The sequence below is a fragment of the Doryrhamphus excisus genome, chromosome 19 (genome assembly GCF_030265055.1).
Source record: "Doryrhamphus excisus isolate RoL2022-K1 chromosome 19, RoL_Dexc_1.0, whole genome shotgun sequence".
Classification (NCBI taxonomy): Eukaryota; Metazoa; Chordata; class Actinopteri; order Syngnathiformes; family Syngnathidae; genus Doryrhamphus; species Doryrhamphus excisus.
The window spans coordinates 6,008,007-6,030,333 of NC_080484.1; the positions used below are offsets into that span (position 1 = coordinate 6,008,007).

General features: G+C 38.8%; 1 protein-coding gene across 7 annotated transcripts in view; it reads right to left on the reverse strand.

Annotated features, from left to right (window-relative positions):
• The window catches only part of strbp (spermatid perinuclear RNA binding protein), a 101,245-nt gene that overhangs the window by 9,715 nt on the left and 69,203 nt on the right, over positions 1-22,327 (reverse strand). For 4 of the 7 annotated variants that reach the window (XM_058057901.1, XM_058057900.1, XM_058057905.1 and 1 more), the window contains exons 1-14: positions 19,482-19,747; positions 19,250-19,418; positions 16,348-16,660; positions 10,872-11,005; positions 10,404-10,499; positions 8,418-8,529; positions 8,240-8,337; positions 7,587-7,692; positions 7,330-7,413; positions 5,365-5,573; positions 4,993-5,145; positions 2,944-3,078; positions 2,397-2,537; positions 680-809 (exon numbers count right to left, since the gene is read on the reverse strand). In XM_058057901.1, the coding sequence (XP_057913884.1) occupies positions 680-809; positions 2,397-2,537; positions 2,944-3,078; positions 4,993-5,145; positions 5,365-5,573; positions 7,330-7,413; positions 7,587-7,692; positions 8,240-8,337; positions 8,418-8,529; positions 10,404-10,499; positions 10,872-11,005; positions 16,348-16,660; positions 19,250-19,418; positions 19,482-19,747 (2,146 nt within the window). Of the gene's footprint in view, positions 1-679; positions 810-2,396; positions 2,538-2,943; positions 3,079-4,992; positions 5,146-5,364; positions 5,574-7,329; positions 7,414-7,586; positions 7,693-8,239; positions 8,338-8,417; positions 8,530-10,403; positions 10,500-10,871; positions 11,006-16,347; positions 16,661-19,249; positions 19,419-19,481; positions 19,748-22,327 lie in introns of those variants that run through there. The other 3 variants (XM_058057903.1, XM_058057902.1, XM_058057906.1) reach the window with 3 other exon arrangements.

The window sequence follows — 22,327 nt, forward strand, 5'->3', positions numbered from 1 at the left end:
ATATTATATATTTTTTATATATTTACAATCGAAAAATTCAATTATTAGATTTGCTCAAGAATTCTAAAGAATATCAAATTATGATTAGTGGATTATTAAAAAAGATTAATAATTAATAATTTATCTAAAATTCCCGTTTTTTTTTACCTTCATTCAATTTAATTTCAAAATTAAATAATTTTTTTAAATTATTATTATCATTATTATCATTATTATTATCATTATCGTTATTATTATTACTATTATTACTGTTGATGTTTATTTTATTGATATATGATATTTATTATATTGATATTGCAGAGCGTTTATCTGGCCTACACCGCACGTCCATATAAGGTAACCCACCCCTCTGTGACATCACAAAGAGGCAGTTTTACCACGCCTTCTCAAATAGTATATTAGTAAATATTAAGTATAATATATAATATTAAGTATATCAGTATATTAGTATATAAGTATATATATAAGTATATGTAAGTATATTAGTAAACTAATTAAGTACTAGTTAAGTATATTAGTAAACTATTGTAAAAAAAACTATGTCAATAGTATCGTAAACTATAGTAAAAAAACAATGTCTCCTTCTTAGAGCTTTTCTTCCTGTCACTCACACATCCTAGTCATGCAATGATCTTATATTTGCCATCATCAACGACAAACGTGTCGCACTTCCTCCTACCTGTCGTCACGTATCCCGGCGCGGCGGCACTGACGAAGGCTCCCCGTGCCAACGCGGCTCTTCCCCTTCCTCTAGCGACCTGGGCGGCCACCGCTGAGGCTGCCGCCGCCGCCGCCAACGCTCCTTTGGTCTGAGGAAACATACGGCAGAGCTTTAGCTTGGAGAATAAAGAGAGTGAATACCGTGACACAACAAAGTTCTACTCCTCAACAGGATGGACATGTGTAAAAACGTGCACCACTAATGCTAGTTTCTTTCACACCACATGGTGGCGCTGTTATTCAACCCCATTAACTGGACTTGGAATTCCTCCCACTGTAACGTGGGGGTGTTTCAACAAATCACCACCAAATTTGGTACGCATCTTCAGAGAACCAACAAGCTCATGTGTTCCAAGTTTGAGTGAGATTGGTTGAGAAACATGGCCGCCATCAAGCAACTCAATGTCCATTGCCAGTTTGTGTAATGATGCTAAAACTGTGAATAGAATCCATCATCACGTTTTCACTACAACACATGGGCGGCGCCCCAAAACAACACCAGCACGTGGTGTCTGCCTTCTGTCACATGACCACTCATACGTGCGATCGATCGAATGCCCCGAGATCGCTCAGACATCACCGCAGATGTTTGGCGTCACCGCCGCATGTCGCTCCGCCATGGAGCGGCTAACTTGGCGAAGGAGGTAAGTGGCACGCATCGATCTGCTTGGACACAAACACAGCCATCCATGCCTCACGGGACGCCACAGTGGCCCCCGCATGGACCCCAAACAGGACAAAATGAAAGAAAAAAATTTAAAAATGAAAGAAAAAATTGGAAAAAATGAAAGAAAAAAAGAATGAAAAATTTTTAAAATAAACCATTAAAAAAAATAAATGAAAAAAGCAAGAAATTAAAAATAGAAAAAAATCAAAGTCAAAGATAAAAATACTAAAATATTTTTTTTTAATTGAAATTTTTTAAAAAAAATTAAAAAAATTAAAAAGTATGAATAAAATAAAAAAAAGCTTACACTTTTTTTTTTTAAAACAAAAGCTTTACTGCCCTGCCTGTGCTATTTTTGCCCCTGAACACACCACATGTTGCGCTGTTATTCATCCCCATTAGTTGGACTTGTAATTTCTCACACAGCTGTACTAAACACCCATTCTAACTTGGGGTGTTTAGTCAAATCAAAATGAAAGAAAAAAAGAATGAAAACATTTTTAAAAAGAAACCATTGAAAAAAAATAAATGAAAAAAGTAAGAAATTAAAAATAGAAAAAAATCAAAGTCAAAGATAAAAATGCTAAAATAAAAAAAATTGAAAAAAATAAAAAATAATAATGAAAAAAACAATTACAAAAATAAATAAATACAAAGAAATAAAAAAATTAAAAAGTTTGAATAAAATGAAAAAAAAGCTTACATTTTTTTTATTTAAATAAAGCCACTACTGCCCTGCCTGTGCTATTTTTGGCACCTGAACACACCACATGTTCCGCTGTTATTCATCCCCATTAGTTGGACTTGTAATTTCTCACACAGCTGTATTAAACACCCATTCTAACTTGGGGGTGTTTAGTCAAATCACCGCCAAATCTGGTACACACCTTTAGGGAACCGACAAGTTCATGTTTGCCAAATTTAAGCAAGATTGATTGAAAAACATGGCCGCCATCTCAGCAACTCATTGCTTTGTTTGGACAGCAGAGAGGAAAAAGGTCGTCCTGACCTGAGGCAGCAGCTTCTTCTTCTTGTTGGCGGCGGCATTGGGACCCGAGAAGAGTTTTTCCAGGGCGGCCAGGGCGGCGCTGGCCTTTGCTACCTTTTTGTTGGGGCCGGCCCCCCGAAACTTCTGCCCGTCCACTTCCACCTGGTACACGCACACACACACACACATAATAAGATAATTAGCGGTGTCATTTTTTACCTGTCAAAAGTAATTATCAGCCAACAATGGCGGTGGGATAAAAGCGTGTGTTCGGCGGCCAGGCAGCAGTGTGCTTGAACAGGCCGACTTTGTTAGCGCTGCCTGCTGTCAAACGGGCTCGCTAATCACTCAGCGGAGCGATGGAGCGGCGAGGCACGTCGGATAACAGCACGCCTCGCGGGCTGAGCTCCATGAACTAACTTGACTGATTGGCCGCACCACGGAGCACTTTGTGTGTGTGCGTGTGTGTGTGTGTAGATTCACATGGCACTGGAAGTACAAACGAGCCTCCGCAATAAAAGACAAGGAAATATTGTGTATTACTTATTAGATTGTGTATTGCTTCTACCTCCATGACGAAGCGCTTATCGTGGCTGCCGCCGCTTTCCGAGATGAGCTCATACTTGAGGCCTCGTCGCTTCTCGTTCAGCTCCATGACCGGGTTCTTCCCGCTCGCCGTCAGTATGGGACCCTGAGTTCGCACCTGGAAACGGAGAAGGTAGAATATCATTTTAGTTGAAAACTAGTCTGAGATATATTCTATTTATATTTCTTCTTTTATTGACAAGATGTCATTTTTGGGTTTGTCTATATGTGCCCTGTGATTGGCTGGCCACCAGTCCAGGGTGTACCCCGCCTCTCGCCCAAAGACAGCTGGGATAGGCTCCAGCACCCCCGCGACCCTCGTGAGGAAAAGCGGTGGAAAATTAATGAATGAATGAATGTCATTTTTGGGCATTTTTAGTAAAAATTAATTCTAGGTACAGCGAATTCACCTGAAAATATCCAAACACAAAACAAAGTAGGGATTTTCCCATCAGGGTTTTATGCTGCCAATACCGATAATCCATGAGCAAAATCGACCGATACCGATCACGTTCATGCAGTGTAAATGTTTAAGCTCACTGGACAGCCGTGACGAGACTGACCCAACATGGAGTCAGAACTGGCTGCAGAGGGCCACACGCCTCATTTGTACCCCGCCGGAGCCCCGCACACAACCAAAGTTCCTCCTGCACCAAAAGTACTACTGGTGTCTGCAAATTAGGGCTGTCAATCTATTGAAATATTTCATTATGATTCATCACATTTTTGGCCATAGTTAACTCACAATTAACTGCATTTAATCACAAGTTTATAATAAGTAGGGAAATCTATTTGTAGTAAACAATTCAATGTGCAACTACAACGATAATTATATCAAATTTGATGTAAAAGGATATCAATTTGGGAACTATGGGCCATTAGTTTAAACAATACAGTCAGCAAGTATATTTTTACATTATAATTTTTCTGTATTTTTAGCATATTAGCTATTAAACCCGCCCACAAACGTTCAGCAAATCCAAAATGTGAGCGAGTGAGACCTCTCACACTAACATGTTTTAGTTTATTTGTGTCAGCTCAAAATAACATTATTTATTGTTTATTCATGATACCGGTTTTAAATTAAATGAATGTTTATGAGTTGTTTATGTTTATGTAAAAAGCCTATTTAGGAACATCCAGAAAGGATTATTATTCAAGATTTGCCTCAATGTACCTTTCCTTCATGAAATGTACAAATGAAAATACCTAAAATATGGCAAGTCATAAAACATTTAATCCAAACTGCTAACTCAATAATAATGTAATTTCTCTTTTAAAACACATTAAAATACATAGAATTTTATCTTTATATTACAGTAAATATTATTTTATTACAATACTGGAACTATTCATTAGAAATTCCCCAGTTTTCATTTTGAATAAATAATAAAAAAAATTGAAATAAGTCTTACTGACACTTTCTACAACAAACAAACAAAATTAGCTTGAAAAAAAAAAAAAAAAGAGGCATGGTCTTCCATTTGGGGTTTGGGGTGCATCCTTGAGTCTGCAATTTCAACATCCGGTTTAAATTAAAAATCCAATATGCGATATTTTCAATTATTATCAATATTCACCCAATTATGAGAAGAATATTTTTAATCTCTTTTCTTTCAAGGAAAAAAAAGAAACCTTAAAACTGACAAATTAAATTAAATTAAATTAAATTAAATTAAATTAAATTAAATTAAATTAAATTAAATTAAATTAAATTAAATTAAATAAAAAAAAAATGAATAAAATGTGAAATATGCCTTACTGACAATTTGCATGAGAAACATTGAAAAAGATGTGCTCCAATTTGGGGGCTGATTGAGTTATTTATGATTTCTATTTCTATGTATTTCTATGTATTGTAGTAACCAGTATTTGTCCCAAAGATGGGTGTTGAAAAGGAAGTACTTTCCGAGTATTTTAATAATAAAAGTACTTTGCGTGTGCAATTGTGACCTCGTGTTCTTCAAGGTAACAAGAGAAGCCATCAAAAGATGACGTGGGTTCCAGAGAACTTCTGGTTCTGGGCGTTCACCTCCAGCGTGTTGGAGCTGTCTGAGGAGTGTGTGGCGTTATTGCTGGTGTGCGAGGACGTCTCGCTTTTGCCCTCGCCGTCCGACTTCTCGTCCGAGCTCATGGGGTCCAGGTCGGAGTCGAACCCGGTGGGGTAACCCATAGCTTGGAGGACCTGCGGGGGTGCAGAGGAGGAACAACTCAACAATAAGATGATAGATGATGGCTGATGGACGGATCAGGAAGGAGAAAAAGGAAGAATAGAAACGGCGAAGACGGAGAAGGAGCCTTTTATGGGAATGAGGAGCTAGCGGATTATCCTCACTCCGTGTTTGCTCACCCCCGCCCCTTTCGGAATGACATGGATGGCACCCCCACACGCGCACGTTCTTACCTTAACAGCCACGTGGAGCTTGGCTGTCTTCTTGGAGGACCCCGATGCTTCATAGACGGTCCCGTCCAGGTCCACGGACATGGTGAATACGGGAGCGTGGACCGGGCCCGACTGGGACAGGAGGCGATATTGCAGACCTGGACGGATCTGGTTCAAGCGCATGAGGGCGTTCATTGGCTGGTTGGAGTCTATGGCTTTGCTGTCTAGAACTGAGAAGATGAGACCCCTTTACTCCATAATCATCATCATTATCATCATCATCACCAGGGAGGTTTTCCATGATCAATACAGACGCCTAAAAATAAAATGCTGGTTCATCTTCTCCTTGAGGGAAGACGGAGATGGGGGTTGTAAGGGCGGCCTGGTAAAACGCTGGTAATCGATACCATTGATCAGCATGCAAGGGGTGGACGCAGGGTACAAAGAAAAGGGAGACCAGTCAAGCCAGTCGGACATAAATAACAAATCAGCCTGATTGTGTTGCTTTCAAGTAAAAACGTAAATAAAAGATGTTGCCAGATGCTCATTAGCGTCCCATGGAGCAAAACCTGAACGCCTCACCCATCCCAAAAACATGCTAGCTTCATTAGCTACTCCAAATTATCCATAGGTATGAATGTGAGTGTGAATGGTTGTTTGTCTATATGTGCCCTGTGATTGGCTGGCCACCAGTCCAGGGTGGACCCCGCCTCTCGCCCCCAAAACAGTTAGGATAGGCTCCAGCACCCCTGCGATCCTTGTGAATGAATGAATGAAGAAAGAAAAAGTTGTTTTACGGGCATAAAGCCTTACGGCAAGGGTGGGCAAACTACGGCCCAGGGGCCACATCTGGCCCGCCAAGTGTTTAAATACGGTCCGCCCGTTCTTTCCAAAGTATTTAATTTAAACATAATCTCCAACCTGGCATCATGGCTTGAGGCAACCTTTTCATGGTTTAAGTATCGGTTATCAGTTTGGTTATTTGATGTGGTCTCCTAAAGTACTCCAGAAAAAAAGGGACACGACACACACACACACACACTTTTACAGATGCAATACTACAGGCGGACTGTTATGTCTAAAATATATGTTCAATTTTCTTAAAGCAATGCGGCCCGCAAGTCAAAACATTTGCCCACCCCTGTCCTATGGTAGTAATGTAATGTAATGTAATGTAATGTAAAATAAAATAAAATAAAATAAAATAAAATAAAATAAAATAAAATAAAATAAAATAAAATAAAATAAAATAAAATAAAATAAAATAAAATAAAATAAAATGTAAGCATAAAGTTGAAATATTATACACATTTTAAAGTTGTAAAAATGGAATATAAAACAAAACAAAACAAAACAAAATGTAAGCATAAAGTTGAAATATTATACACATTTTAAAGTTGTAATGAATGGAATATAAAATAAAATAAAATAAAACAAAACAAAACAAAACAAAACAAAACAAAACAAAACAAAACAAAACAAAACAAAACAAAACAAAACAAAACAAAACAAAACAAAACGTAAGGATAAAGTTTAAATATTATACACATTTTAAAGTTGTAATATTAGTTTGGAAAAATTAACTTGTGAAAAAAATGGAATATTACAAAAATAGAGAATAGGAAAAAATAGTTGAAATATTGGTAAAAGGGAAAAGCAACCACAGCAAAAATAGAAAAACACGAAGAAAAAGTGACTAACAATAATAAGCGTTAATACTAAGAATAAAAGGCTTTGTGTGACCAAAATGCAGGCTGTGTGTCCTTGGCGTACGGACTGTTGGTCTCGTTAGCACGGGCTGCTTTACCAACGCCCTCGTGTACGTTCATCTGTCAGGAAGCAGCCCTCGCTGGGAGTTTGGACACCTTCCATTTAGCCCCCAAAAATTAATTATCTATTTAGCATCCTTATAAAAGCAACCACCGGTCATTTCTCGGCCACGGTCGGCTAGAGGCCATGAGCTAGCTTGTCCTTTCCCTTGCGCACCTTTTCTTAGATTCCTCTTCATCTTCTTGATGAGGTCTTTGTCATCCATCATCCCATCCTCGTATGGCCTCTTCAGACCCAAGCCTGGCAGAGCAGAGAGCAGAGCGTGGATAACGACGGTTGATGGTTGAACGTACGGAGATATGTCAGAAAGGTCAGGTCATGTTTGAGATCCCACAGGGGAAGCTTTCAGTACGACCTTGGAATGTTGCAGCTTGGATGTGAGGATCCGAAGACGCATTCACACACACACATACCTTCTTTATCACACCAGGGGTATTTGTGCAAGGGTTTGTTTGAAGGGAGAGGCTCCATCTCCAACACTTTGCTGATCTGTCCGAAGGCCATGAGCCTGAGAGCGTGCTGTCCAACACAGAAGACACATGAAAAGCACGGATCTCACGCTAAAATGGGAAAAAAGTGACTTGCTTTTCGCCGGCTAATCACTAAACGTCTAATCAGCTGGTGTTAATACGTCGCCATCCATCTACCGTGCTCATCCTCGACCTCCGCAAACGATGAGGCGGACGCGCCGTGGCCTGCGGTGTCCGTGCCGCTAATGTGAATCCATTAGCGCCTCGGATATTCATGAGGCTGCTAGCTCAGACTCATTGACACAACAGCTTCCTCTCTGTCTCTCTCTCTCCTATCTACGCTCGGATCTGCTCCAATACGATTATCCCCATCGACATTCCGCCCTCGTCCCGCCTGCCTTCAAGGGAAAAGGGGCGGAGGGTGGCATTGGGTAAGCCGGGCGCCTCGTCAAGAAGGACATGACACCGCAAGCGCAGGGACAAGACGAGCACACGGGTGCTATACTCGCGGTGTCAAAGATGGATTCCATTAGCATGCACAGACTTGAGACACGGCGTCATGCTAACGCGGTACATCCTGTGTGTACACGGCGTACCTGTGCGCTGTAGGTAATGGCCTCAGCCTGCTCATCCATCATGGCGGCTAATGTGTTTGTGGGTTCTTTCTCACACGGGTCGTGTAAACCTGGACCACCTGGTGGAAAGACATGACGAGCATGACGTCAGCTATGGCTGTTTTTTAATTTTTTTAATTTAGCTGGAAAAGCTTCTGACCTGGTAGCAAGATGCCCGAAGCCAGACACTCCATGACCCGACGCAGGGCTTCCCCGGCCCCGAGGGGCCTGTTGCAGGTGGCGATGGCCTTCTCGCAGATCAGCTCCAAGGGCTGCAAACAGAAGAAGAGGAATATGGATGGAATAGGAATATGGATCAGAAGAATAGGAATATGGATGGATAGGAATATGGATCAGAAGAATAGGAATATGGATGAATAGGAATATGGATGGATAGGAATATGAATTGATAGAAATATGGATCAGAAGAATAGGAATATGATGGATAGGAATATGGATGGATAGAAATAAGGATCAGAAGAATTGGAATATGCTTGAATAGGAATATGAATGGATAGGAATATGGATGGATAGGAATATGGATGATAGGAATATGGATGGATAGGAATATGAATTGATAGAAATATGGATCAGAAGAATAGGAATATGATGGATAGGAATATGGATGGATAGAAATATGGATGAATAAGAATATGGATGGATAGGAATATGGAACAGAAGAATAGGAATATGGATGAATAGGAATATGGAACAGAAGAATAGGAATATGGATGGATAGGAATACGGAGGAATAGGAATATGGATGGATAGGAATATGGATCAGAAGAAGAGGAATATGGATGAATAGGAATATGAATGGATAGGAATATGGATGGATAGGAATATGAATTGATAGAAATATGGATCAGAAGAATAGGAATATGATGGATAGGAATATGGATGGATAGAAATATGGATCAGAAGAATAGGAATATGGATGAATAGGAATATGAATGGATAGGAATATGGATGGATAGGAATATGAATTGATAGAAATATGGATCAGAAGAATAGGAATATGATGGATAGGAATATGGATGGATAGAAATATGGATGAATAGGAATATGGAACAGAAGAATAGGAATATGGATGGATAGGAATATGGATCAGAAGAATAGGAATATGGATGAATAGGAATATGAATGGATAGGAATATGGATAGATAGTAATATGGATGACAGGAATATGGATGGATAGGAATATGAATGGATAGAAATATGGAGCAGAAGAATAGGAATATGATGGATAGGAATATGGATGGATAGAAATATGGAACAGAAGAATATGAATATGGATGGATAGGAATACGGAGGAATAGGAATATGGATTGATAGGAATATGGAACAGAATAATAGGAATATGGATGGATAGTAATATGGACGGATAGGAATATGGAGGAATAGGAACATGGATGGATAGGAATATGGATGAATAGGAATATGAATAATAGGAATATGGATGAAATATTCAAGACAAAACTTATTTATTTTATTTTTTTAAGTTAAGTTTTTTAAGTTGTTTTAAGGTTAGGGAAAATGTTGAAATTATACAAATATAGCCAAAAAAATTATCCTAATAAAGTCGTAATATTATATTAAAAACAAGTTTTTTATGAGAATAATTTAATAAGAAAAAAATGGTTAAAAAAAGAGCAAAGAGTGAAGTTGTTACTCCTTTATCGAGTAAATATCAAAGGAACCTGTGGACACCCCACTGTTAGAGGGGACCTATTATCCTTTTATCCTATTATCCACTTTTCGGACCCATAAATGGAGTTAGAAGGTTCGATTCTCCTGTTAAACCAGTTCTTTGTAACACCGACTCGCTGTGACTTCCTTATATGGGCGTGCCCGGGTACAAGCGCTAAGACCAATCACAGCGAAGTGGGTGTGCCCAGAGGCGGGTTGTGGGTGGAATAAATTAAAACAGCGTTATGGGAATCCAAAGAAATCCACCTGGAATAGGTGCAGATTGTGGAAGATCTAGAAAGCTTTCTGTGAGAGTTATTGTATTTAGCTGCTCTACAGGAGTCAACTCAAGACAAAGGGTGGAAAATGAGCCTAATAGGCCCCCTTTAAGTGTGTGTAAAGAAGTCGTGCTTAATAAATGAATGTCAGGGTGAGTGGAATAACGTGGGGAACCCACCCATCCGTTAAGGGGCTCCCAGGTGGGTTGTCTATTGCACATGTCTCGGAGTATCCTGAGAACGATCACGCAGGACTTGAGTCCGTTCACTCGAGCCTGAAAAGAGAAGAATCGAGCACGGGAGAAAGTTGTATTGGTGTTGGGGATCGCAAATGTCCACAGTCAAGGTTTGCAATGCTAGCAGTGTTCCTTGAAGGTGCATGCGTGTGTTGCGGTCTGTTAGTGAGGGAGGGGGTCCACAAACGCTACACAGCAGGCAGGTTCACAAAACAGCAAAAAAAAGAAAAAACCACAGCCTTTGTAGCCTCATGATGCGTCCCGGCTTACTGCTGATGCTTCAATTATTGGGAGGCGGGAAGGTGGTGCCGAGGGGCGGCGGCGGCAGGGGGGGGCATGACTTTAAGACCGGCACATCATCAGGCTACAAACGGCATCGGGCAGGAAGACAGGAAGTGAGTGGGTGCCGACCTGGAACCACTTGGCGTGTCGCAGCGCTGCCAGGGCCAACAGACATCTGTGTCTATCCAGCACCTCTCCCTCTTCCTCCTCCTCCTCCTCCTCCTCATCAGCCTCCACTCTGTGTGCAGCAGCAGCAGCCGGCACTGCCACAGAACAATGACAACCCAATACAGAGGAGCGTGAATGCGTGCAGACACACACGCGGGAAAATGGACCGTGTGAGTGCACGCATACGCGCCGGCACATAACAGCTTTGTTTTTTTTTCCGTCTTTTTTTATACACGCCGCTTCATCATGCCGTTATGTCGCTGGACGTGAGCTGACACGTGGGCGATGATGGAAGCCGCTGGTTTAAATAGCGAGTCATTTCATCCACAACGGATCGCAGCGATCCCCCTTCCGGCAAAGAAATGCACACGCTATTTAAGTTTCCACTTTCCATTCAAAATAGAGTGGCTCAAGGGAAGACAACTTTTACATTGGCTGTGTCTTGTTGACAGCATGGTGAATCAACTCTCCTTTGGCTCTTTGAAAAACACGTAGACCGTACTGACCCGACTGTAAGACGCTATTCTTCCCCTTGACAAAAAACGTCTGACCGGGAAATTTTTTGTTTGGAAAAAAGTCTGAAAAAAACAGGTGGTGTTATTTTCGAGCTCTAGAGATTTACAGACGAGTGAGAGATTCAGTAGTCTTTTGGTTAATCGTGCTCATTTTTAGTCACAAACTCAACTAATACAATCACTACTTTTGGTTTGTATCCACCATAGATTTAAGAAAAAAAATTATTGTTTGAAAAAAAGCCTAACAAAAACAGGTGTTGTTATTTTCGAGCTCCAGAGATTTACAGACGAGTGAGAGATTCAGTAGTCTCTTGGTTAATCTTGCTCATTTTTAGTCACAAACTAATCACAGTCACAACTAATACACTCACTACTTTTGGTTTGCATCCACCATTGATTTAAGAAGGACATTTATTGTTTTGAAAAAAGCCTAACAAAAACAGGTGGTGTTATTTTCGAGCTCTAGAGATTTACAGACCAGTGAGAGATTCAGTACTCTTGCTAGTCTATTTGCATATTTTGATTGACAAACTTAACTAGTACACTCACTAATTTGGTGCACCCATCACTGACTATTTTGTTACAGAGAAAAAAGTCTGAAAAAAACAGGTTGTGTTATTTTCGAGCTCTAGAGATTTACTTTACAGCAGAGTGAGCGATTCAGTAGTCTCCTGGTCACTCTTGCTCGTCTATTTGCACATTTTTAATCACAAACTCAACTAGTACGCTCACTACTTTTGGTTTGCATCCACCATTGATTTAAGAAGGGAATTTATTGTTTTGAAAAAAAGCCCAACAAAAACAGGTGGTGTTATTTTCGAGCTCTAGAGATTTACAGACAAGTGAGAGATTCAGCAGTCTCTTGGTTAATCTTGCTCATTTTTAGTCACAAACTCAACTAATACACCCACTACTTTTGGTTTGCATCAACCACTGATTTAAAAAGGGAATTTCTTGTTTTGAAAAAAGCCAAACAAAAATAGGTGTGATTTTCAAGCTCTAGAGATTTACAGACGAGTGAGAGATTCAGTAGTCTCTTGGTTAATCTTGCTCATTTTTCGTCACAAACTCAACTAATACACTCGCTACTTTTGGTTTGCATCCACTATTGATTTAAGAAGGGATTTTCTTCTTCTGAAAAAAGTGTTATTTTCGATGTTGAGAGATACTGTCGTCTTTTTGGCCTCTCTTGCTCGTCTATTTGCACATTTTTATTCACAAACTCAACTAGTACGCGCACACTCACTCACTCACTACTTTTGGTTTGCATCCACCACTGATTTAAGAAGGGAATTTCTTGTTTTGAAAAAAGCCCAACAAAAACAGGTGTTGTTATTTTCGAGCTCTAGAGATTTACAGACGAGTGAGAGATTCAGTACTCTCTTGGTTAATCTTGCTCGTCTATTTGCTCATTTTTATTTACAAACCCAGCTAGTACACGCACTACTTTTGGTTTGCATCCCCCACTGATTTAAGATGGAAATATCTTGTTTTGAAAAAAGCCTAACAAAAACAGGTGGTGTTATTTTCGAGCTCTAGAGATTTACAGACGAGTGAGAGATTCAGTACTCTCTTTGTTAATCTTGCTCGTCTATTTGTTCATTTTTATTTACAAACCTAGCTAGTATACACGCTCCTTTGGAGCATCTGATTTAAGACAGCATTGTCTTCCATAGAAAGAAGTCTGAAAAGGACAGGTTGTGTATTTTCGAGGTCTAAAGATTTACAGCCAGGTGAGAGATTCCATCTCTTGTTCACTCTTGCTCGTCTATTTGCTCATTTTTATTGACAAGCTGAGCTAGTACATGCACTACTTATGGTGCATCAACCACTGATTTAAGACGGAATTTTTTTCTTCTGAAAAAAGTGTTATTTTCGATGTTGAGAGATTTACACCCAAGTGAGAGATGCCGTCGTCTTTTTGGCCTCTCTTGCTCGTCTATTTGCACATTTTGATTGACAAACCTAACTAGTGCACTCGCTACTTTTGGTGCACCCATCACTGACTCTTTTGTTACATAGAAAAAAGTCTGGTGTTATTTTCGAGCTCTAGAGATTTACAGCCTAGTGAGAAATTCAGTAGTCACTCTTGCTCGTCTATTTACTTATTTCTATGTACAAGCTTAGCTAGTATATGGGTGCATCAGCCACCGATTTAAGACAGCATTGTCTTCCATAGAAAATGTCAGAAAAAGACAAGTTGTGTTATTTTCGAGGTCTAAAGATTTACAGCCAGGTGAGAGATTCTAGTCTCGTGGTCACTCTATTTGCTCATTTTTATTGGCAAGCTTAGTTGGTACACCCACTACTTTTGATGCGTCCATCACTGATATAAGACGCCATTTTCTTCCCTTGAAAATGATGGGATTAGGCAGGTTCTTATTTTCGAGGTCTAGAGATACTGTTGTCTTTCTCATGTCTACGAGATGTCGATTCACTGATATACTAGATCTCTCCAAAAACAGACTTTGAAAAAAGTGAGTTCATCTTATATTCAGCATCGTCTTACATTCGGGTCAATACGTTTTTTTGGTCCGGTCTGCACCAGGTGGGAGTCAAAAAGCGTTGATGTTTTGACTTGGAAATGACTTGAGGTCGCAAATAGAAACATCAACATCTTCCCTCAGAGAACTGAACAGAGAAGGGAGCGTCTATATGACAGGACGGATCCAAGCTGGGGGATGGGGGTGGGGGTGGGGGGTGGGGTGCCGTCAGGTAGGAGAGCACTGCGTTTGGATGGTTCTTCTGTATGGTTTGGATTCACGCCGCCCAGCACGCCATGCCTTGGGCTGGGCGTGAATCAAAACACGCAGATGGAGATGAAGGAGTGTGCTTGCGTGGACTTTTCTTGGCGGGAGACATGCCCGGCGTAAATATTTCTTATTTTTGCTCATCCAAACCTTTCCTCAAGAGGCTTTAAGATCAAATGTCAGCTGCTATCGTCGACACACAAACAGCACCAGTGCATTATCTGGATGAACTCGTCTGGCCATTATCGCAGTCCAGCCTTTTCTTCCCTACCGTCAGACAAACACACTGCTATGTGTGTGTGTGTGTGTGTGTGTGTTTGAGTGTAATCTATAAAGCTGTATCTCAAGGTTTGGCCCACATGGGGCCTCTCAGGTGTGGATGACTGTGGTCTACCCTTTATCCCAGCAGCCATCTCTTATTCTCTGCCAGCTCTTCTTCTTCTTCTTCTTCTTCAAACACACACACACACACACACACACACCACTTGTGACCAAACATGAAAGAGCACGCCTGTACAGCTGAACCTCTTAAATTGAATGCACAATTCAGGAATTGAACAGCTCACTTCAGTGAGCATGAGAAAACTCGGCTTTTTCTTTGGCTTTTATATGCAGTAAATTCGGAATATTCTCTGACGGCGAGTAATCAATACAAAACGCCTCCCTTGCTCACGGTGCAACCAAAAGTGGAACACACAATGCAACTGCACCACACATTCAACACTTTTTCTTTGGCTTTTATATGCAGTAAATTCGGAATATTCTCTGACGGCAAGTAATCAATACAAAACGCTTCCCTTGCTCACGGTGCAACCAAAAGTTACCCCTGTGGAACACACAATGCAACTGCACCACACATTCAACACTTTTTCTTTGGCTTTTATATGCAGTAAATTCGGAATATTCTCTGACGACGAGTAATCAATACAAAATGCTTCCCTTGCTCACGGTGCAACCAAAAGTAACCCCTGTGGAACACACAATGCAAGTGCACCACACGGACAATGGAGCAATGGGGGGGGTCCCAAAGTGGCCACCGCATTTTTGGTTTTTTTTGGCCCTTTTTTTTTTTTGCAATTTTTATTAAATTCCTAATATTAAGGGAAAAAATTGCATTAAGTGGAAATATTAAAGCCGTATTAATATCAACAAAATATTAATATAAATATATAAATATATAAATATATAAATATATAAATATATAAATATATAAATATATAAATATATAAATATATAAATATATAAATATATAAATATATTTCTAAAAAGCTGTAGAACATGAATGAATGAATATTAAAATATTACAATATAAAAATATTAAAATATTAAAATATTTTTAAAAAGCGGTAGAAAATGAATATTAAAATATTAAAATATTAAAATATTAAAATATTAAAATATTAAAATATTAAAATATTAAAATATTAAAATATTAAAATATTAAAATATTAAAATATTAAAATATTAAAATATTAAAATATTAAAATATTAAAATATTAAAATTAAAAATTAACAAAATACATAATAATACAGTTGGAGTTATATTATGATAATAAAGTCAAAATATTATGACCGTAAAGACGTATTAACACAAACAAATTACCAAAAAAGTTGGAATATTTGTGAAAAAAACAGCAAAAATGTACAAAATAAGGATAAAAAGTTGATTATGATGATAGATTATGCTTGTCCCAATATCACAAAGCTAAGATGCAGCCTGTTGGGTTTTTTTTTTTATATATAAAATGTCTCAGCATATCCACATGGGTTGGTTGGCTAACTTATTATTACACTTGTATGTTACCATTAGTGTGTTTTGTTTTCATCATTTGCCGTGGCCAACTCCTTTTTACACTTATAAATAACGGCACGGTGACCATTTATTTCTGTCTTAATATTAACAGCAGTTAGCTTGTTGTTATGCTTGCATGGCAGGAGGTCATGTGATCACACACCATGTCTACTATATTGAATGAATCGACTCCTATTGACATTAGCATTAGCATGAAAAAAACTTTATTGCTAATCCTATCCTTGTATGACATCATGACTTTAGTTTTTATGTGACGCGGCCTTGAGTGGACACCCACGCCTCATTCTTCCTCCCTGATGGTTGCTGGTGCTAAACCCATGTCAGTTAAGATGCATCATATTTCCAATCTGTGCTCCTACCGTGGCCGTTCCTCTTCTCCTGCTCCTCCTGCTCCTCCTGCTCCTCCTGCTCCTCCCGCTCTTCCTCTTCCACCCCATCTAACGCCACGTCGTCCCCGCCTTCTTCCCCTTCCTCCTCCTCCTCCTCCTCCTGCTGCTGCTGCTCCTCATCTTCTTCCTCCAACTCCTCCTCCTCGTCCTCCTCCTCGTCACCTCTCATGGCGGGCGAGGTGAGGGTGATCTTCAGAGAGAGCGGGGGCTGCGTTGTGGTCCGAACCAGGATGGCCGCCTCGGGGGCGGAGCTAGTGACCTCGTATTTCTCCTCTGTCAGCTTCTGTCGTACGTCAAAGAGAGACACGAGTAAGGACGTGGGCGGCGGTCAGAGAGCCGGGTCAGCGCTTGACAGCACTTGGAAGGAAAAGCAAGGATGAAGAAACGGAAAGCTGGAGCCTCCACACTCCCAATAAACACGCCTATGGTGCTTTGCTAACTGGACAACACAGGGTCACTGTGTGAGTGATGATAAGAAAAGCTCTGATTGACATGCGGGAGGGGTCGTGTGGTGCCGCCTGTTGTTTGCATCCACGTATAAATCTCTCTCGGCTTCAAACATAAGACGAAATGTCAAAATGACAAAATGTAACCAATATAGAAATGTACTTTTAGCTGGGAAATTGGCTTTCACCCAAAAACTGGTAATAACTTTGAAACCTAGAAAATAACGTATTAGAATTAGAGCTGTCCATCCTTTAACTTCATTTCAATCTTCAGTTCATTTTTCGCTGTTAATACATACAAATATACATAATCCTGCCCTATAATTACTTTCAATACAATACGGTACAAACAGGCATATTTCAGTCAGAGAGCGACATGGCAATTAATCATGATTAATTAATTTGAAAACTGTGATTAATCTGATTTTTCAAAATGAATAATTTGACAGCCCTGATTTTTGCGTATGAGTGGTCCAGCCCTTACGTGACAGAGAGCAGTCTTCACTGCCGCATCATCCAAATATATATATATATATCTCCAAATAAATATCCATATGGGAACTCGTATCCATACGATAACTATATAGCTATATACGTAGCTATAATAGCTGATTAGCGCTACGCTAGCGAGTACAGCTGTCTTTCTCAGCCACACAAGCTAGCTCGTACGTCAGCGAGCGTCAAGGCGAGAGTTGCCGATGTCAACAAAGAAAAGTTGTAGATTTGCAGTAGATTTACAATAGATTTACAGTACATTTTCAGTAGATTTGTGGTAGATTTACTGTACATTTACAGTAGTTGTGCAGTAGATTTACAGTCCATTTACAGTAGATTTGCAGTAGATTTACAGATTTGTAGTAGATTTGTAGTAGATTTACAGTAGATTTGTAGATTTGCAGTAGATTTGTAGTACATTTTCAGTACATTTACAGTAGATTTGCAGTAGATTTACAGATTTGTAGTAGATTTGTAGTAGATTTACAGTAGATTTGTAGATTTGCAGTAGATTTGTAGTACATTTGCAGTACATTTACAGTAGATTTGCAGTACATTTACAGTAGATTTGCAGTAGATTTACAGATTTGTAGTAGATTTGTAGTAGATTTACAGTAGATTTGTAGATTTACAGATTTGTAGTAGATTTGTAGAAGATTTACAGTACATTTACAGTAGATTTGCAGTAGATTTGCAGTAGATTTGCAGTAGATTTACAGATTTGTAGTACATTTGTAGTAGATTTACAGATTTGTAGTAGATTTGTAGTAGAGTTACAGTAGATTTGTAGATTTGCAGTAGATTTGTAGTACATTTGCAGTACATTTACAGTACATTTACAGTAGATTTGCAGTGCATTTACAGTAGATTTGCAGTAGATTTACAGATTTGTAGTAGACTTGTAGTAGATTTACAGTACATTTACAGTAGATTTGCAGTACATTTACAGTAGATTTGCAGTAGATTTACAGATTTGTAGTAGATTTGTAATAGATTTACAGTAGATTTGTAGTACATTTGCAGTACATTTACAGTAGATTTGCAGTACATTTACAGTAGATTTGCAGTAGATTTACAGATTTGTAGTAGATTTGTAGTAGAATTACAGTAGATTTGTAGATTTACAGATTTGTAGTAGATTTGTAGTAGATTTACAGTACATTTACAGTAGATTTGCAGTAGATTTGCAGTAGATTTACAGATTTGTAGTACATTTGTAGTAGAGTTACAGTAGATTTGTAGATTTGCAGTAGATTTGTAGTACATTTGCAGTACATTTACAGTACATTTACAGTAGATTTGCAGTGCATTTACAGTAGATTTGCAGTAGATTTACAGATTTGTAGTAGATTTGTAGTAGATTTACAGTAGATTTGTAGATTTACAGATTTGTAGTAGATTTACAGTACATTTACAGTAGATTTGCAGTAGATTTGTAGTAGATTTACAGTACATTTACAGTATATTTGCATTAGATTTGTAGTAGATTTACAGTACATTTACAGTAGAGTTGCAGTAGATTTACAGTACATTTACAGTAGATACATTTGACTTGAGTTTTCCGTAGTCCAGGAACAAAATGCCAAAGAAAGGATTGAAAAAGTGCAGTAGTGTTCCTTGTTAGTTCTCCAGATTCCCAGGCACACACGTTGATGTGAAGCCTGGCGTGCTTACATTCAATGCATTATTAATGGATGTTAGATGGACATATGTATATACTGTATATTTGTAATAACTATACATATATAAGTAAAACTGTATATTTAGCAATGCTAGGTTGTGTTATGAAGTGATGGCAGTCCAAGCAGCATATGGCCCCAGCATGGGGTCCCTCCCAAAGGTCTGACCTCCTTTGTACGGCCGGCCCTATTTTATGGCTCCACTCGCTGTGACGAACGTGCACAAGGTCTCTGTCTCTGTCTCTGTCTCACCTGGATCTGCTGTGGCAGATTGCTGCAGACCGTGTCCAGCAAGGTGAGCGTGGGTTTGTCTCTGCACATCAACACCAGCTCCAGGTCCATGTCGCCTTTGATCAGGAGGCCTTTGGCCACCAGGCCGATTCTCATCACTCCGCACAGCACCCTGCCGCTGCTCACCTCCCTGAAGGACACATTCTCATCTTATGGTACGCTCTTCCCAGGTGCGTCCGTCTCGTGGGCTCACCTGTAGCCATCGCCGGAGCCCTCGGCTTCACCGCCAGCCTCCTCCTCCCCCTCCGCCTCCGCCTCCTCCCTGCCGCCCGAAGCTTGGCCCTCCGAGCCGCTCCGATCCAGCCAGTCCGAGACGTGCTTGAGGGCGCACTCCACGTTGGATACCAGCGTCTGGACGGCCTCCAGGTCGTGGGAGGAGGGGTAGATGGTGGAGTGCTTGGCCATGACGTGGCGGTCGTCATTGCTGAAGGAGCGGAAGGACCTCTGACGGGGAAACATTGGATACAAGTTGCATTTATTTACTGAACGCTTTCATTTGGGTCCAATGTGCGGCCCTGGGGCCATTTGCAGCCCGCAGCACATAAACAATGAAGTCAAAATTTGAAGAGAAATAATCTGATGAGGAAAATGTTGCAATTTTATGAGACTTAATAAAGTCTTTGTATTATGAAGGAAAATCATCTCATTTTAGTATCATACACTTGAAATATTAAAGAAAAAATATATGTTGAGTTGGAATATTATTATTATACAACACAAAGTAATATTTTTAAATAATGTTAATACAATGTTACAACAATAATGTCTAAATATTATATTACTAACATCATAATTACCTGAAGAAAATTTACAGGTTACAATAAACAATAAAAAGCAGAAATGGAATAACAAGCTATAATATTATGACAATGAAGTCTAAATATTAGGAGAAAAAAGGCATTCTTGCGAGAATTAACTCATAATATCTCATATAGTTAAAATATTTGTTAAAAATCTGTTATTTTAAATCATAATGTTATGACGAACAAAATATTTTTTCCATTTTTGGAAAATTAGAAGGTGGAAAAAGTTTAGTAGTATTATGGGAATAAAGTCATAATTACAAGAAAAGTTTGTAGAAATTGAAAAATACAGCTGTAATTTTATGGAAATAAAGTAAAAATATAAGAAATAAATTGCATGATAATGACAAAAAAGGTGCAATTGCGCAAGAATAAGCTCGTAATATGTAAAGAAAATGTCATTTTAGGAGCATAGAGTTGAAACATTAAAGAGTTGGAATATTTGGGAAAAAAAATAATTACCAAAATTACCAAAATTATGAGGCTAAAGTCAAAATGTTATAGAAAAAAGTCATAATTAAGAACATTTATGAGAAGAAAGTTAAAATTGTTGGAAAAGTGGAAAAATAAATAAATAAAAGAAATTCATAAAAACAGCTGTTTTTTTTCAAGAGAAAGAAAGTCAAAATAAAAAGTCACATTCTAACAAAATATTTAGGAATAAACTCTTAATGCCGGAGAAAAAAATATTTAATACAAGAATAAAGCCCAAATATTATATAATGAGGTCTGAATATTACAAGAAGTTTAAATTGTCCTAAAAATAAAAATAAAAATAAAAATAAAAATAAAAATAAAAATAAAAATAAAAATAAAAATAAAAATAAAAATAAAAATAAAAATAAAAATAAAAATAAAAATAAAAATAAAAATAAAAATAAAAATAAAAATAAAAATAAAAATAAAAATAAAAATAAAAATAAAAATGTGAAATGAACAGTGAAAAAAAAACTAAAAAAAAAGTAATAATAATAATTAATTAATTAATTAATACTATAATGTCATATTTACCAAATTTGCAGGACATGGCCGTTTTATTATTGGCCCTAGCGGCACAGCGGAGTTCTAGACGACGAGGTCGTAATTTAATAAGAATAGATATCTTAATATTATGAAAAAAATGAATGACATTTTAGTAGCATAAAGGTATATCATAATATTTGTTCCAAATAAGTTGTAATATGAGAAACAAACAAATCAGTGAATAAAGTTATAATTTGTGGAAATGAGGTAGTGGACAAACATACAATGTTAGCAGAATAAAGAGAAAATATTCGGAGAATAAATTCATAATCCCCAGAAAAAGAACGTTTGTGTCATGCTGTCACGGCTTTATGATCCATACGCTTCAAATCGATACAAAGGTGATGGCGTCTTCTGTTGTCGTGACGACGCCACCAGCGTGTCGCAGCACTGAAGAAGATGCAGCGATGAAGATGAAGTGATAGCTAATCGGATTCCACAGTCAGAGAGACGCAGCGGGGAAGTTAATTTGCTGCGCGGCAGAGCGGGCCCCCGTATGACCCCCGTAATCATAATTACCTCACATTATGCTCTATTAGCTGCACATATGTAAGATGCACATTCTCTCCATTCAGGTCATTAAAAGGACGCCGCCCCTAACAACATCAAGTCTATTAAGTTGGGAATTATTATTAATATTGGGTACAACGTCATAGAGGTACATATGACAAATGACAGTATGGATGACGAACTGTAAAAGGCCCAACGGTTCCTACAAGGGGGCGGTTGGCAGTCTGCGTCGTCCACCAGTAGCTGTAGTCATGCTACACTTTATCAAACTTCACAGAAATCGCTGGATAACACTTCAAAACGTCCACGTCACTGCTTCATGGAGCTGCACTCTAAGCACCATGGGAAATGTAGTTTTCAGGTTTTTGGCAACATGAGTCAGTAGCAACATGATTGAGTCCAGGGCTGCATGAGTGCTGCCAACACTATTGTTAGGAATGGAATATGTACCAGAGATGATTGGACTTTGTTCCAATGGCAGCTATTCGCTCTCTCCAGTGCTGGCATTGCCATGGCTTGTATCTACTCCGAGGAGGTCAAGTATCCAAATGAGCATGTGCGAGGCATTCTCAAGGTGTGTAACGTCCACCAGTTCCACCAGTGATGTCATCATGGAGGTGTGGAATTGCATGCCCGAGAGGATTAAGGTCGTGTTAAATACCAATGGTGCCGACACTAAATATTCACACCACTGTGGGGTGTA